Raw genomic sequence first — 16,853 nt, forward strand, 5'->3', positions numbered from 1 at the left:
TGCATTTCTGGTAGAAGTCTTCCTGTATTGTTTGTCTCTACCTTCGAAGGAAACATCACAATTCTTGTGGGGACACAGGCTACAAAGAGGGAACTCATTCCCCTCAGTCTTCATTCAGTTAAGTTTCCTTATGATCGCTCCTGCGAGGCCCACCCAAACAGTGCCTGAAAGCTGGTATGCACAGGAGGTAAGAGCCAAAGAGGAGCCAGACAGAACGATTGCGCCCACCCTCCTTACCCTGTACCAAATACCACACGATACAAAAACTAAACAGCTGAGAGCTGGAATGCTCATTTCTTGAGTAGAACTATACTGGAGAGAAGGAAGAGAAACATCCTTAACTATAATTTGTAAATGTGTGATGCAACAGAGCACACTGCTACCTACAGCAACTGGGTGGAGGGGAGGGACCCCACAGTTTCCACACAGGCCTGCTCGGTCAGGAGCCGCCCCCACCTTCAGTGTGCCCGACAAGATGGCGGAGCCCCATCCCCGGAGCAGGACAGGCGAGGGGCTGGGTCGGCGGAGACCTGGCTGCAAAGAGGCTGCCAGCAGAGGTGGAAAATTAGAGCCACTGCTCTCTTTGCTTCGGGCTAATCGAAGCTGCCTGTGGACAGCGCAAGGGAGCTGGTGCTAAACGGATTTGTTCCTCTACTTCTGGCCTCCAATCGGACCTGCTAAGCATGGTACTAGTCAAAGGAACAATTTGCTTAACTGCGTGAAACCTTCCTGAGAGCTGGCTTAGCACACCTGTTCTCCGCTTCCCAGCCTGGTTCCCCAGGGCAGTGGGGGTGAGCAGAGAGGAGCTGACGGGGCACCAGAGCCGAGTGTCACGGAGGCAGGGTCAGCAAACCGCGGACCACGGGCCAACTCTGGCCTTCCGCCTGCCTTTGTACGGTCTGTGAGCTAACAATGGTTTTTACACTTCTAAATAAGTAAAAAATAAATTTCGTGACATGAAAATTATATGAACTTCAAGTTTCAGTGTCCTTAGCATTTTACTGGCACACAGCCGAACGCACAGCAGTCTGTCTCCGGCTGCTGTCACACTGCAACGGCAGCGCTGAGTGCCTGAGACAGACCCCGGGGCCAGAGGGCCTCAGGTGTTCACTATCTGGCCCTTTAGAGAAAGTCTGCAGACCCCTGACTTAAGTAAGAGCTGGCTAGGCCAAGCTTATCCTTAACAGCATTCCACAGAAGCTTGGATCCCTGGTACTTAAAAATTATTTTGATTAACAAGTTTATCTTTAAAATCAAGTCCTCTCAAAGAAACGACCTCAAGTTTGAGCTTCGGAATTGTGGCAAGTAGAAATCATATAATACTCAGCTGAGAATTTAGTAAAGGCCCCTTTTGTTTGGAGGAATTTGCCTAAGAAGATGAAAATAAATTTTCCTATTCTACAACTTTCTCTAAATTCAGCAAGTCACATTAGGAGCCAGTCCCATCCTGTGACCCCCTGCTGGGGACCCCAGAAGAGGGCCCCTGTCAGGATCATCTCTTCAGAAGCCTCGCACTGAGTGGCCTCCAAATGCTGTCACCAGACTGAGGGAGGTCAGCTGGAGAGGAAGCCCCAGGAAGTGTTGGTGAACTTTCCTGAAAACAACCAGTGTTCCGAAGATGTTTTTGTTTAGGGCCCATTTGGCACCCTGCTACCCTTCCCTTCTGTCCTTTCTGAAGGAGGACGGAGAGCCAGGGAGCTCTGCCCATTGCCAAGGCCGGCAGGCGGGGCGGGGCTGAGGTACCCAGCAAGAACTGAGCAGGGCTGAGGCTTCCTGCAGCTCCCCTGCCCCCCTCAGATTTGCATATGATCATAAACCATCGTGGTTAGTTTGACTACAAACACAAAGAGTCCCTTCACGAAACAGCAGTGACATAGGCTATAACAAATTGCACCTGTTAAATTCTAGAGTTAACTCGGCAGCAAATATGAGATGGGAAGAAACCACTTGGAAGGGACATTCCTCAACTCTGAGAACCAAAAAGCACAAAGAAGGCACTGGCACCTGCATCTGGATTTTGAGCAGTGAACAAAGGAGCAGCACTTCACTGAGCTAGAGTCTCTTCGGGGTGGGTTCAAGATCCAGGTACAAGAGACACTCGGAGCAGATAATGTGACAGCGAAGGCGGTGCTTCCCAGCCTGACACCGAAGCACCTACAGAAGTGGCTGATACTGGATGGCACCCTTGGGTGAGCAGACAGGACTGCCAGCAGGTGATCCCAGGGACTGAAGCCAGCGCAGGTGGCCCTGAGGGCCGAGGTGCACTACTGCAGACGCCGGGCAGCTCTGCTCTAAGGTGTTCACGGTAGTCACCCAGGGCAGGTGTGGGGTGGGGGTCAGGTTACTCTGCATTTCTGAAAGTACGGTGACCTCCAAACCACTGGGTCCTTGGCCCAGCAAACGTGCCATGCTGGGGTCCTCCACCTTACTCATTCCGAAGGTCATTGTGGTCACGCTGACTTCTGGGAAAGGCGACACTTCTGGGTTAGCAGATTTGTTCGACATTCGAGGGCACGCTGGGTGACATGCATGGTGTCCCCCTTATGGAGGCCACTCACAGCACCTTTCTAATTGAGGCTAGGGTAGAAAAAGGTACACATTTTTGGGGACTGCCACCCAAAATGTGGACAGAATGAACTGAGGCAAACACAGCACCAGAGAGCAACTCAACAGCAGGCTATGCCCAAAGCCCAGAGGAATAATGGGTCTCAGTGAGGGCACGTGCAGGCAGTCAGCACTCGAGAACAGATGTGCAGGCTGCTGAACAGGCCACTGAGCTGGCCTGTGAAGGCCGCCCCAGCGCCCCCCGCTGCAGGAGACCCATGCGCGCCTCCCGCCACAGCGGAGCTCCACACCCCTCTAGGGCACCAAGGAATCAACCCTGAGGATGCAAAGCCCTTATTATCAAACCTTCATTAACTGGAACCTAATTAGGACTTTTAAGGGCTTGTTTTTCTCACTTTAAAGGAAACGTTTTCTCTTAAGTCAGCATGGTGTAAATGGATGGATAATAAACAAAGAGTTAGCTATCTGGACTTGCATGTAAGCGATTTATTTACCCTTTGGGGGCTTCGGCTTTCTGATTTATAAAGTGAGAAGGCTAGTAAGATGCGGATACCGAAAGCTATTGCCATTTTCAGCAATACAATTCTGCTTCTAAGGCAGGGGTGTCAAACTCATTTTCAGCAGGGGCACATCAGCCTCATGGTTGCCTTCAAAGGGCTGAATGTCATACCGACTCCTTCACAGTCAAGGAGCAATTATATTCATACAGTCCTAAAATTACTTCGGCCCTTTGAAGGCAACTGCGAGGCTGATGTGGCCCCCAGTGAAGGTGAGTTTGACACCCCTGTTCTAAGACATGCCAGCAGATCAGTGTCAACCTGTGATCATTCTCCCATTGAGTTCCAGCCCTCTCGATGTGAGTTGAGATCACTAATGGTCTTTTATAGTTTTTAGAGTATTTCACATGTCTAATTCAATCAAGCTGAGTAACAATCTGATGAGGGGAGGTCTCAAAAATGCCATAACAGAAGGCCTTTCATTCGATGTGCTGGAAGAGGTGGTTGGTTAGTTATCCCAGGAGCTGCCCAAAGAGGGGAACCACACAGAAGAGATACATGTGTAACTAAACTTTTGTTTTAACTTACAGGAATGCACTTTAACTATTTTCTGAAATGTAAATCTTTTCAAGTGTATGCTGATTGGGTTTCTACATACCTTTTTTTTCTGAAAAAAAACCCCTGCACTTGTAATTCATTGTATATAATTTATAGTTTTTGTTTCTTTAGAAGAAAGTTAGACGTTTATAAGGCAATCTGAGTATAGAACTCTTCGTGAATTTTATAATTTTGCCCTACCCTTTTATTGGTCACACCCAAACAGCAGAGTATTTGAAGATTCATCTTCATCAAGTCTTTCCAAAGCATTTTGTTTTCACGGAAACAGCAACTTTCTTCTGCGTCCTCTCACTTGACCAGTTCACCTGATATTTCTCGGAACCACACCAGGGCATGTGCAGCACGCCAGGGCACTGGGCGCTGTGTCCTGCAGAAGGAATGGGGGCCCTGGCTGAGAGGACCACGGGTGTCTAGGCAACGCGTTTAGGGAGGCAGGTGCAGAGGCTCGTCGGAGCCTGGGGAGGGAGGGCAGGGCGGAGAGTCTGGCATCATCAGCATCCAGTTAGTGGTTACAATCACAAGAGGTGAAGGACTCCATTCAGGGAGGGAGTACGGGTAGAGGATAAAAGGGGGTGAGCTAGACCCCAAGGAATGCCAACTCTCAAAGGGTGAGCAGAGAAAGAGCTTCCTGCAAAGGGACCAGCAGGACCTTGCTGGAAATGAATGAAGGGAAGCAGAGCACCAGGAAGTGGGGAGCTTCCAAGGGGCAAATGTAGGACTGAAGCCTGGAAGAAACAGCTGAGAAACATCCTTGGATTTGACCACCAGGCAGCTACTGCTGAGTGAGGATTTGAAAGTGTTTACACCCCCTGAATGATCTCACTGAAGGAAGGAAAGGCTCTGTTGCCTTGCATGGCTTTGGTCCCTCTCCTACCAGACTTGCTGTCAGGAGCCACTCTGCCTGCTGTCCCCACACTGGCATTCTCATGCAGAGAATGACCCAGGCCAGGGAAGGGGCAGCAGGAGGACTCTGGAGGACACCCCGACTCTCCAGAGCCCTGGCAGAACAGATGAGCCTTCACCTGAGTGCTGCGAACTGACTCCCAGGCCCACGGCAGCAGCTATTTGCAGTGCTTGCTGAGAAGCGTTTGTGCACGTTTATCACCCAAGGCAGAATGAAATGAAATCTCCAGTTAGAAGTTTTCAAAACAAGGCCTCTGAGACCTCTCCAGGCTGAAGGGCTCAGAGAGAGAATTCTTGGTGTGGCTGCATGCTGCCACTGGTCTGCGGAACAGCCCCGCCAGCCAATCCCGAGGCCCCGCTCCTCCCGTCCAGCACCCAGAGTCCTCACGCCAGATGGCGACCAGGGAGGGAGGGTGAGTGCCCAGGGATTTGCATAAGAGATATAAGTGAGAAGAAAAATCGAACTATACGGAACACAGGCTCTACTCTGTTACAAGTAACGAGGGCGGAACTCCTGGATCGTAACAGTCATTGACTGGCGGATGTGGCAACTCAGCCAGGTCTGCAGGCCAGCTGCTTATGTCCCAGAGGGTATGGCTGGGATGCTCAAGAGCGCTCAGTGCCATTGCAGGCCATCGCTTCCTTCCACAGCCACCGTTCCTTCCACAGTCTCCCCAGTTCCTTGCATCTTGAGCTAGTAATCTGGGATTTGCAAACATATAACTCTTCTGGGAAGACAAGGAATAAAAAGATACTTTTTTGCTTTAAGCGCCACAATTAGATACCAGTCAACTCCTTCCTCAGATGCGAGGTAGAAACCGTAGAAACGGAGGCTAGGACCAAACGCTGGACATAGTCTTACTGGGTTAGGCCAGGCAGGGTTTTGGGTCTCAGAGCCACCAAGGCAGACCCCACCCTTCTGCCTGGGCTCACAGTATCAGGCCTCCTGTGCCTGTGGAGCCTCCTTCCCTCCTGCCTGTTTCAGTGCAGTGGCTGGGGAAGAGAGATGGAGGAAAGGGAGATGGAGGGAAGGGCCTGAGAACGCCGTGCTCTGTCTCAAGCATGCTGGCTTCAGGCACAGTTTGGCCTGTTGGCTGCACTGAGAAAGGGAAGTGACTGACCTGATCCAGACGCAGCGCGCCATCCAAAAACCGCTGCTTGCGTAACTCCTTTGCAATTCTGTGGAGACTCAAGACCGCCTGGTGCACCTCCTCACTGGTGTGCTCCGGGGAGATGGCGGGCAGCTCCTCCTCCGGGATTCTATGAGCTGGGCTTTCAATCATGCTCTGTGCATGCTCGTAGCTCAGTTTGGTGCAGGAGCGGATGATGGTCCGGCCAAACCATTCGCTGAGGATCTGCGGAGGGACAGATGGTGAGGTTCTTCTTACACGTAACCCTTCATCCACACACCCTGCACTGACTCCCTGCTCAGAACAGTGTTAACTTCTGGCTGGGCACCAAGACTGATCTGATGGGGAAGCTGCCGCCAGCAGGGAGCTCAGACTCTATCAGACATGGACTTAACAGGCATGGAGGTCTACGGAAGGTCTCCGAGCAAGAGACTTGACGGAAAGGGCCTGTGGAGGCTTGGTCATTAGCCTGGGTGAGAGGTCATCAATGCCAAAGCTGGAAGAGGGAGGAAGGGGCAGATGACAAAGACATGACAGGTGGGGATTCCGTGGGCTAAGTGGGTGAGGGAGGAGGTGGGGCCACTGACAGAAACTGAGACCAGAATAGAGGCAGAAGGAGAAAGCCAATTCCAGCTTGTTCTCTGGGAGGTATTTATGTGGACACAAAGGCCCAGAACAGGGTTTCTCAGCCTCAGCACTACTGGGCTGATTCATTGCTGGGGGGCTGTCCTGTGCATTGAGAGATGCTTAGCAGTGCCCTTGAACTCTGCCCATTAGGTGCCAGTGGACCCTCTCCCCAGCCTCCTGAGCTGACAACCCAGACCATCTCCAGACATTGCCGGCACGCCCTGGGGTAGCTCGGCCCAGCTTCCAACCCACTGGGCTTGAAGCAGATGCGAACCAGCTGAGGAGCAGTGCTCGCTGAGGGGGGGCATCACCACTGATTTCCACCTTATCCTTTCAATCCGTACTTTCTATAAGGAGCACTTACTACTTTTAAAACAAAAGTAAAATAAACAGTAAACTATCTCGGGGACTCCTGGGCCTGAGGGGCAGGGAGGACCTGGGTGGGGCCATGGAGCCCTGGGGCGGTGACTGGTCTGGAGGAGGGGAGATGGTCTCTGGAATCTTGGACTGAAAGAAAGAGAAGGCAAATAAGAGAGTTGGGGCTAAATTGCCTACCAATGCCTCCATATTAGGGAACAACGAGAAAAGCTGGGGGATGAAAACCAACGAAGAACAAGAGGACTCAAAGAGACAGGAGGAAGAGCAGGAGTGCCCGACGTTGGGAGAAGCAGGAGAAAGGGCTGCAGGGAAGCAGCGCGGGAGCACTGACAGCCCGCGGCACTCCCGACGAGGCAGGCGCGGCACACCCTTCCCAGTGGCAGCTGAGTGACCACACAGTGACACACGAGGTGGGTATTTTACTACCCTCACTCTGCAAACGAGGAAACTAAGGCCAGACACATTATGTCACCGGCCAGAAAACGAATGGCAGAGCCAGTGACTGACCCTGGCAGTCCAGCCCCGGGGTCCGAGCTCTGAACCCCGAGAGGACGCGGAATGCCACCTGGACATCGAGGAAGATGAAAACAAAGGAAAAGTCCTTGTCCTTAGCATTTGTTTATTGGTAATCTGTAGGAAAGCTATTTTAGGGGGACATGTGGCACAGGAGGGGAGGACGTCAGCATGTGCTACGGATGGGTCACAGAGATGCTGTCACAGGGCAGCCAGAGCTCTGCCTTCCATCAGCCAGGCCCTCTCTCTCTCTCTCTCACATACACACACATGTGCCACTCAGAGAGCAGCATCTTCTGTGTGCATCACATTCGAAAAAGTGTGAGAAATCTGGGGTTAAGGATGGGGGATGGGAGCCATGGAGGCAATGTGGGTATGACAGATTCCACAAAGATGGAAGGGCAGGGATGTCGTCGTTTGGAGGGTGAGGGAATAAGCCTGTACAAAAGGCAGACCGATGACGCAGAATGAACGGATTCTGGGCCAAAGGACCCCAGGAGGTGACCCGCCATGAGAGAGGAGCTGGGCCTGGAGGGGAGGCAAGAAAGGCGATCTGGAGTGGGAGACGAGGGGCACTGAGAGCACTCAGACCAGACAGTCCCAACCTACAGTCAAGTGCAAGGCAAAGAATAAGCGGGCTGAGTGGGATCCAAGGGCAGGGGGAAAGGGAAAAGCTCTGCCATCAAGGCCATGGGCAGTGTGATGCATGAGCAAGGCAAACCCAGGTGCTTGAGTGGCGGGGAGGGCTTGGGCAAAGGGAGGGCAACCAGTGCGAGGAACCTTTCAGCCTGGGCTGCCACACACCCCTTGCCCTCCCTCCCTTCCACCAGACAAACTGTTCTGCTCGCAGCCTCCAAGACAATGCTTCCCTAAAGGGTATCTGGAGGGCCCACAGGTGTGCCCACTGGAGTGGGGGAGAGCCCATGCCAAGAGGCTGTCCATGCCTCCGACACCGTCACCTTCCCTCAGAAGAAGCACCAACACTCTTAAAATGGCAGCCAGCATCCCAGGGAGAGAGGTAGCAACCACTTGCTCTTTTCTTTGATTCAGTGCAAAGAGCCTCATTATAATAGTCTTGGATCTGTAAGACCACACCTTAATTTTTCTTAGAATAAAAATCCTCAAACTACACTTTCTGTATTATGCCAAGAACTGCTCCTCTCCAAAAATACACGCAACTTGAACAGCGTGCTCAGGTCTCTGCTGTGGCAGGCGGGCCATGATTGGCTCGCAGGAGGCGTGTGCGTGTGCCGACAGCAGCAGACGTGGCAGAGCCGGCTCCAGGCCCCACCCGACATCCAGGGGAAAGCAGCAGGCAAAGGCCTCCAGGAGAGCTTCATGCCCTGCTGTCACATCCACATTTCCCGAAAACGCCCTGTTGACTGGTTGCTCCCACCTCCTCTAAAATGACAGGCAGGGACCTATTCGTTCTGGAGATCTGGCCTGTTTCCTTCCCCCCTTTCATTCCAAACCAAGCCAGCCCTCCTCTTCCTGTGCACGTCCACATCTTGTGTTAACATGTGCCTAGGAAAGCTCTCCGTCCTGTTCTACCCTCTCTCCCACGCACTGCACAAGTTCTCTGGTGGATTCTCTCAGGCGTCCAGGTCACAGGATGTCTGATCTTCTGGGGTCTGTGTCCCTTTGCCCTAGGGGACACAGGCAACCACCACACTCAGGCCAGAGAGAACCACGACTGGGTGTCTCTCTTCGTGTAAGCTGCTGGGTTAAGAATTACTTTACAAATCTAATGAGAGCCACAGACACAGAGGACAGACTGATGGTTGCCAGAGGGGAGGCGGGTTCTGGGACTGCGGGAAAGAGGTGAAGGGGTTAAGAAGTATGAACCAGTAGTCAGAAAACAGTCATGGGGATGTAAAGTGCAGCATCAGGAATACGGCCAATAGTATTTTAATAACTATGCATGATGTCAGGTGGGCATTGGAAATATTGGGGGCAACACTTTGTAAGGTATATGAATGTCTAATCACTGTGCTGTACACCTGAAACCAATACAAGATAATACTGAAAGTAAACTGCAATTGAAAAATAAAATTGAAAAAATCTAATGAGATCTCCAAGCCTCTTCCCCTGAAATACCTACGCACAGTATTTTGCGGTGAGCTCTGAGGCCCCGAGCCCCCGCCCCCGCCCCGCCCATGGGTCCCGGCTCTGGGCAGAGCTCGGTTGCCCACTCTGTGCCCACGGGCTGCAGTGCTGAGCCCGGACCAGAGGCACTTTTCATCCTGACCAGTTCCTGAACTTTACTATATGCAGCCTGGCAACCTTGGAAGTCTGCACTCCTTACGGAGCCTGCGCCAGCTCAGTGTGAGCCCCTCTCCCGGCAGGCACCTCTGCTCCTTCAGTTGTCTCCTCACGTGCCAACCCCCATCTCGCCAGCACACGTGGACACCACCGGCCCTGAGACGGCGGGGCTGGCGAGGAGTTTCCTATATGGCCTGCATCCCAGAAAACCTGCTTTGTGAACATGCAAAGGCTGATGTGAAAGTTCTGAAGAGCCATCAAGGACTTCCCAGCCCTGGGACAGTGGCCTCAGCAGCAGAACCCATACTGCTTTCTCTCAACACAGCCTGGTGATTCTAGAAATCACTCTGACACACGGACCGAAAAGAATTCTTCGGCCAGGAAAACTAGCCTGAAACCACCCTGTGGGGAGGGCACAGAGAAGGATGCCCCCCGCAGCCCCACAGAGCAGGGCAGCAGGGAAAGAAAGGCCGGGAGTGGGGTTCCTGGGCACGGCAGGCCTCATAGCAGGGGAGGAAGGCCTTTCTGGAAGGAACACCTCATTAATTTCCAATTTGGAAACTGTATTCCCATCAACACCATCCATAACCAGGGCCAGTGGCAGAAGACAAAAGGACAAAGAGTTTCTCATGGAAAAAGTAAAAAAGCCACGAGGCATTTCATAAACAAAACCCTTCAGGCAGATCATGTCCTTCCTCTTCCCTTCGCTGTGTCACGGGGTCCGGGCCCCTCGCTTTCTGCAGGCAGCAGGCTCCCCGCACATACTCTGGGCACCACTGCTTAGAATGTCTGTCAGACGACACGCAGTGCCGAAGCCTGCTGAAGGCACAGGGCTGGGGACGGCTGGGGACGGCTGGGGACGGCTGGGGACGCCTGGTCAGAAAGGAGAGAGTGATCGTGGCCCCAGGACCTACAGGGAATGACGCAGCATGCGGCCTTGTCCCCTGCCCGAGCCACCTTTCACAGTCCCTTTGCACATCTGGGAGGGCCACACTCGTCTCAGAATCTAATGGTACTTTTATTGTATTTTAGCTAAAGGTCAAATAATGGAGATAAATGGTCAAGTAAAGAAAATAAAGTATACCTCATATACCAACTTCCTATATATTGCAGATACCAAGTTTACTTTTATTTAAATATATTTTAAAATGTATGTTCTTAAAAAATGTCAGTACTTCATTAAAAAAACCTCTTGATTAAAAAAACTGCTCATGGGGTGAATTTGTAATTTTACGTAAGTAGATGCAAAATTACTTCTACAGCAGCTCTGGGTTTCTGTAAATAAAACACTTATTTCAAAAAACTGTATTAGAGAGAAACATTTTCCTGACTGGAATAAAACCAGTTTGGGGTGGCCAGGGCTGGGCTCCAAAAATTTGTTACTCTTTCCTCATCTTCAATATCTCCTTTTCTATTCACCTTCCCATGCAGCCTACGAAAAACTCCAATGTGTCTCATTTGCTTATTTAAAAAAAAAAGGAAAAATGTCTCAAAATAATTCTTATTTTTCTCTTACTACAATGGTAATATGCATTCCTTATAGAAATCTTAAATACAGGTGGGAAAAGAAGAAGCAAACGAATCTCCTATAAATCCACCATCAGGAGATAACTACGTACTGTTTCTACTTTGACGCATATTTAATGCCCATATCTTCAATGCCTTGTATTGAACAGAGCAAACATTCAATGACTATTCACTAAATGAATGGAGGAAGGACTAATAACAGTTTCGCAAAAGTGGCACACTAGCTGGATCTCAAAGAGTAAGTAGGATTCCTACTTGTAGAGATGCAGCAAAGACAGCCTAAGAAGACAGAGGGTAGAGCATATGCAAAGTCTTACAAGTGTGACAATTCCATATTAGACCAAACAAACCCTTTGGTGGCAAGGGTAGGGGTTGACGGGACTGGAGAATAGGCAGCAGTCACATCGTGGGGGAGGAGTTGGTGGAGGTCTCTGCGTGCCCTGCTCTGGGGACTGGACTTTTGTGGATAACCATGGCCCACTGTCAAGCTGTAAAGGATGCTCAGCCACAATGTAGTCAGACCAGGTTCAGCTTCTAGAAAGGTATCTACCACCACAGGGAAAGAGTGGAGCGGCCACGAACAGCTTCTCTCAGCCGCCCCAGGGGAGGACAGCAAGGATTTGAGTAGGACAGTGACTGTGGCAAGACGAGAGAGGACTGACACCCCACAAAGGCAAGGACACCCTGCAAAGGCAGGGACACTCTGCAAAGGCAGAGCCATGAGCACTCGGAGCCGCGGGGATGTGGCAGAGGGGAAGCAGCCTGGAGGATGAGAGGCTAGGAAGGTGCTGCTGCCGCAGACAGACCTGGAGAAGACAGGTGCACAACGGGCTGGACCAGGAGGTGTTGCACTGGGTGAAGAGGTGAAAGATGAGGAAGGCAGAGGGGAGTTCTGAACCCCTGAAGTGGGGACTCCAGCAGGTCAAGCTGGCTGGCTTCCCTGGTCTCCCAGAACTGAAAGCCTCCCCGGGGGAATGGTAGATTTTGAAGGAAAGAGGAGTAGAAGTCCAGAGCCAAGAATAAAGTTTGAAGCACCTACATTGGCAATAAACAAAAGGACCCCCAAGCAGCACACTGAAGGTGCAGCTGAAGGCAGACAGCCTGAACTAGTATGTACCGGCACTCCCTACAATGTCCAATGTTCAAAATGGCAGGTGTTAGGCAGGGATGGGAAAGGTTTTCCTAGAGCTCCAGGGACGAGGCAGAGACTTGAAGGATGTTCTAAGGTGGCAGTTCAGAAAGTGTGACTGTGACTGAAGTCAGGTCACGGAAGCTGGGTGGGCAGCTGCTACGCAGTGGAGAGCTCGGTTCGGTTATGCAATAAAAGCCCATTTTCCCAAAGCAAAGTGCTCTAGGAAACGAGAAGAGACTCTAGTCCCAAGTAGACTCCGTACAGACCCAGCCTCAGGTCTCACTCATTCAGGTTCCTCACTGGCCTGCTCTGGCTCCCCGACCCTCCCATCTAACCCCCAGGCCCAGTTTCTGCATTCTGACCACAGAAGATGTCATTTGTCACTACACGCCCCCACTAACCACCCAGGCCCACCCCATGTGCTCTCTGGGCTGGTAGGTGCCTGATGACCACAGGACGAGAAGTGTGGTTGTGGCTCCACAACTGTCTCCAGCCCGAATCCCTGCACTTCCTACCTGGCCTGGTTCGAGGGGCCCAGCATCCCTTCCTGGACCCTGTGCCTACTTCCCACCTGCTCTGCAGCGCCTCGTGCCAGAGGCTTGGTTACTGGACGCTGCCTCCAACAGAAACCCTCAAGACCAGTGGGTTTTCCGAGTGCCTCTTTCTAGTGCTTCTTTTATGACCCTCATATTTTAGAAGCTCATTAGATCAGGCAGCTTTTTATTCCTTGGGTCTGACCCTGGCAGGCATAATTCAGATTCAACGTTCTTTCTGTTGACTCAAGTTAGTTTTCTTCTATGGGCTTTTATTTCCTATTTAAATTTTTGCAAAAATAAGCATTTATAAAAATATAAAAGTAATACACGTTTTTAAAAAACATTAGAAAACACAAAAAAGTAGAAAAAATTACTCATCGTCTTACTACCCAAACACAACCACTACTGGCATTCTCTTTTATTTCCTTCTGGTCTTTTTCCATTCATTTTTTTCCCTGCGCATGTCCCCACCCCCAACAAAATATGATTGCTGGCACACTGTCTCCACAATTCCATCGTTGTGTTTCGGGTCGGGTTTGCTGCCTGATGCTCACAAAGGAACCTATTATCACACATATAAAAAACAAATGTACTGTGTGTCACCTGTTTTGATTCCAATTCAGACAAACCAACTGGAAAGGACCCAGGAAATGTAACTATGGACTGGATTTGGACACGACACCACAGGATTGGCACTGCTGGCAGGTGTGCTGATGGCACTGTGGTTACGTAAGAAAGTGTCCAGATTTTTTAGTCACATATGTATGAGTGTAATGACATGATATCCGTGATTTGTTTTAAAGTACTTTAGCAAAGAAAAAATGTGGGTAGTAGTTGAATCTGGGTAAGAGACAGGGGTCGTGGGGTTATTGTACGTCTGAAACGTACAAAACAGAAGTTAAAAGACTGGAGTATCCCACGGGTCACACAGCCCAGCAGCCCGAAAGATGCGCTGCGGAGAACAGCAGGCCCCTGCCCTCCCCACAGGGCGGCCGCGCGCACCTCCCCGAGCACACCAGGCTGTTTTGGTGTTACTTTCATATTTACACAGAGCCTGCTTGATTTCTACTTCTTGATTTTTCAGTTTTAGGCAGTTTTCACAAACTTTTCACTATAGAAGATGAGAATTTATTTTTCTTTCCACACACACTCTTCCCCTAATCAAACCCACGGAACTGTTCCAGGCTCTCATCCTCCCAATAAAATTACATCATAAACTATTAGAGTTCACTATTATGGCTACATACATACTAAGTGTTATTTTCTTTCCTACCCAACTTTTGTTTTCACTGAATTAATACCTGTCTTGTTTTAATTTGCTTGGTTTTTCTGGACCCCAGACTCTTCACCAACTGTCTTAAACAGTGATTCTCGAAGTATGGTCTGTGGGCTCCTGGGGGCCCCTAAGACTCTTTCGGGTACCTGTGAGGTAATAACTACTCTCGAGGCAGTACCAAGGCATTATCTGCCCCATTCCGTGTGCTGGCATTTACACTGATGGCACAAGAGCAGCGGTGGGAAAAGCTGCGGCTGCTTCAGCATGAATCAGCCCCTGGCCACGAAGGGTGCCGGGGTCAGGACGCTTACCGCCACCTCGTACTCTCGGGGAGAGCAAGCTAGGTCACTTAAGAATGCTTTTGATGAAGCAGTAAAAGTTATTAACTTTACTATGTCTCAACCCTCTAGAACTTGTTTTATCACTTACGCTGAATGCCCAAGTATGATGACTATCTGGAGGAAAAGCATTTATGTAACTAACTGAGTTGCATGCTGAATTGACTGCTCTTTTTTACGGGCTACCATTTTTACCCGAGGGAACGACCGACACACAGACCATGGTTATTTGGTACTTCAACGAAAACAACTGACACTACTTATGGCCAATGATAAAATGTGAACTTTCACAAAAGTTAGGATTTTGGAAACCTTGTATCTGACACACAACACACACATTTCCTAATGCTTAAAGACTTGTCTAAGATTGGTAGTGATATTAACAAATGTGGTTTTTAAATGTTTATTTAATTGTTGCTCAAGTACAGTTTTCTTTTACTCCCATCCCAGCCCACCTCCCCAGTGCTCCCCACCTACAAATGTGTTTTTTTGATATCATATAATGAAATGTGGACACATTTAAAAAATCAGCATAACAAGCCAATGTTTTTAAACAATCTAAATTTATAAATACATAATAAAAATCATGCACGAGTGAAAGATCCATTCAGAGTGTAAAATAGACCAATAGATTTTAATGTAACCCAGTAAAAAAATTCAGTTGATATTATATTAGTCTGCTAGTGCTGCCATAACATACCACGGGCTGGGTGGTTCAAACACAGACATTTATTTCTCTCATTTCTGGAGGCCAGAAGTCCAAAGTCAAGGGGGCTGCGGATTTGGGTTCTCATGAGATATCTCTTCCTGGCCTGTAGCTGGGCGGTCACCTTCTCCCAATGGCAGGGAGCAAGTAAGCTCTCTGGTTTCTTCTTATAAGGATACTAATCTGATCAGACCAGGGCTCCACCCTCACGACCTAATTAACTTTGATTATCTACTCAAAAGCCCTGCCTCCAAATACAGTCACATGAAGGATTAGGGCTTCAACATAGGAATTTGAGGCATAGATATGGTTTCAGGTTCTGGACTGGAATCAAGTTTTAAGAAACTACTGTCAAACTCCAGTGTAGTACAAAGATAAATGAATGTCCACAATCACTTGAAAAAAGGTATTAAAACACCCCTCCCTTTCCAACTACCTGTCTGCCTGAAGCCAGATGCCCTTCACCTACTTCCACCAGAAGCGCTCACCCTGCAGGCTGAATGGAGAAGCACGTGTGAGAACCCAGTGTAATGTCTTCTCTAAGATGGATGTGAGATTTACAACACTGCAAAGCAGCTTTTCTTCTAATTTTGCTTTAGAACATAACTGCTTTTCACAAAATGTTATTTATCTTAACATATAATGAATTGAGCTTATTATTTTAGTTAAAATAAGTAAATGGCCCTGGCTGGTGTGGCTCAGTGGATTAAGTGCTGGCCTGTGAGATAAAGGGTCGCAGGTTCGATTCCCAGTCAGGGTACATGCCTAGGTTGTGGGCCAGGTCCCCAGTGGGGAGCACGTGAGAGGCAACCACACACTGATTACTTCCCTCCCTCTCTTTCTCCCTCCTTCCCTCCTCTAAAAATAAATAAATAAAATCTAAGGAAAATTAAGTAAATGTTTACAATCTAATCAGTTCTGATTTCCAATAGGGTAAGCAGTGGTAATCCACATAAAGTTCTCTGAGGGTCTCGATCATTTTTTCAGTGCAGCAGGTCCGGAGACCAAAAAGCCTGATGACTGACTGCAGGTCTAAATCGTCTTCCAAGAGACTCAGGCGTGCGGATGTTTTAACGATTTCATTTTCCCACAGACCTCTCTCCTGGAGCCCTCTGACCGGCTCCAATCTGCATCAGCTGTCCTCTACGCTGTGTAGAGGTGGCACACAGCAACTTTCCTCACCATCACTAGGTCAGGTGTCCGCAAATTTTGGCCTGTGGGCCAAATCCAGCCTGCCACCTGTTTGTTAATTTTACTGGGACAGAGCCACGCTCTTTCATCCGGCTGTTGTCCTCTCTACTGCTACAACAGCAGAATGGAGTCACTGTGACAGGGACCAAATAAACGTAAAGCTAAAAATATTTACTATTTGATCCTTGACGAGACATGTTTGCTGACTTGTGGCTCAGCTGATTTTTTCACTTCATCCCTGTGCGGGTTTGTTTCCTGAAGCCCATGTCTTCCTCCTTCCTCATTTACTCCTTAATTTTGGTGAAGCACATCTCTGGCAACTTCTTGAGAAAGGGGTACGAAAGGTACATTTTATTGAGATCTTGCATCTCTGAAAATGTCCTTTTATAGTCTCATGTTTTATTGATAGTTCAGATGGGTACAGAATTTTAGCATAGAAATCAGTCTTTCATAATCAGAGAGTTTTGCCTCATTGTCATCTGGCTTCTAGAGTTATGATAGAAAAAGTATTAAGTTACTTTGAGTTCTGATCTACTTACTGCATGTGACTTTTTCTTTAACCCTTAGAAGCCTGTGGGGCCTTTTCTGTGTCCTTAGTGCCCACTCTGCAATTTTATGAGCATGTGGCTGGGGATGATGTGTCTCCATCAGTGT

At 49.4% G+C, this 16,853-nt stretch overlaps 1 protein-coding gene across 4 annotated transcripts in view; it reads right to left on the minus strand.

Annotated features, from left to right (window-relative positions):
• DIS3L2 (DIS3 like 3'-5' exoribonuclease 2) overlaps positions 1-16,853 on the minus strand; it is a 279,723-nt gene that overhangs the window by 60,220 nt on the left and 202,650 nt on the right. For all 4 annotated transcript variants that reach the window (XM_037063524.1, XM_037063522.1, XM_037063521.1 and 1 more), the window contains exon 13: positions 5,705-5,938. In XM_037063524.1, the coding sequence (XP_036919419.1) occupies positions 5,705-5,938 (234 nt within the window). The remainder of the gene's footprint in view (positions 1-5,704; positions 5,939-16,853) is intronic.

Source organism: Sturnira hondurensis, unplaced genomic scaffold (assembly GCF_014824575.4).
Source record: "Sturnira hondurensis isolate 20B ecotype Veracruz unplaced genomic scaffold, ASM1482457v3 Scaffold0014615, whole genome shotgun sequence".
In the NCBI taxonomy this organism is placed as follows: domain Eukaryota; kingdom Metazoa; phylum Chordata; class Mammalia; order Chiroptera; family Phyllostomidae; genus Sturnira; species Sturnira hondurensis.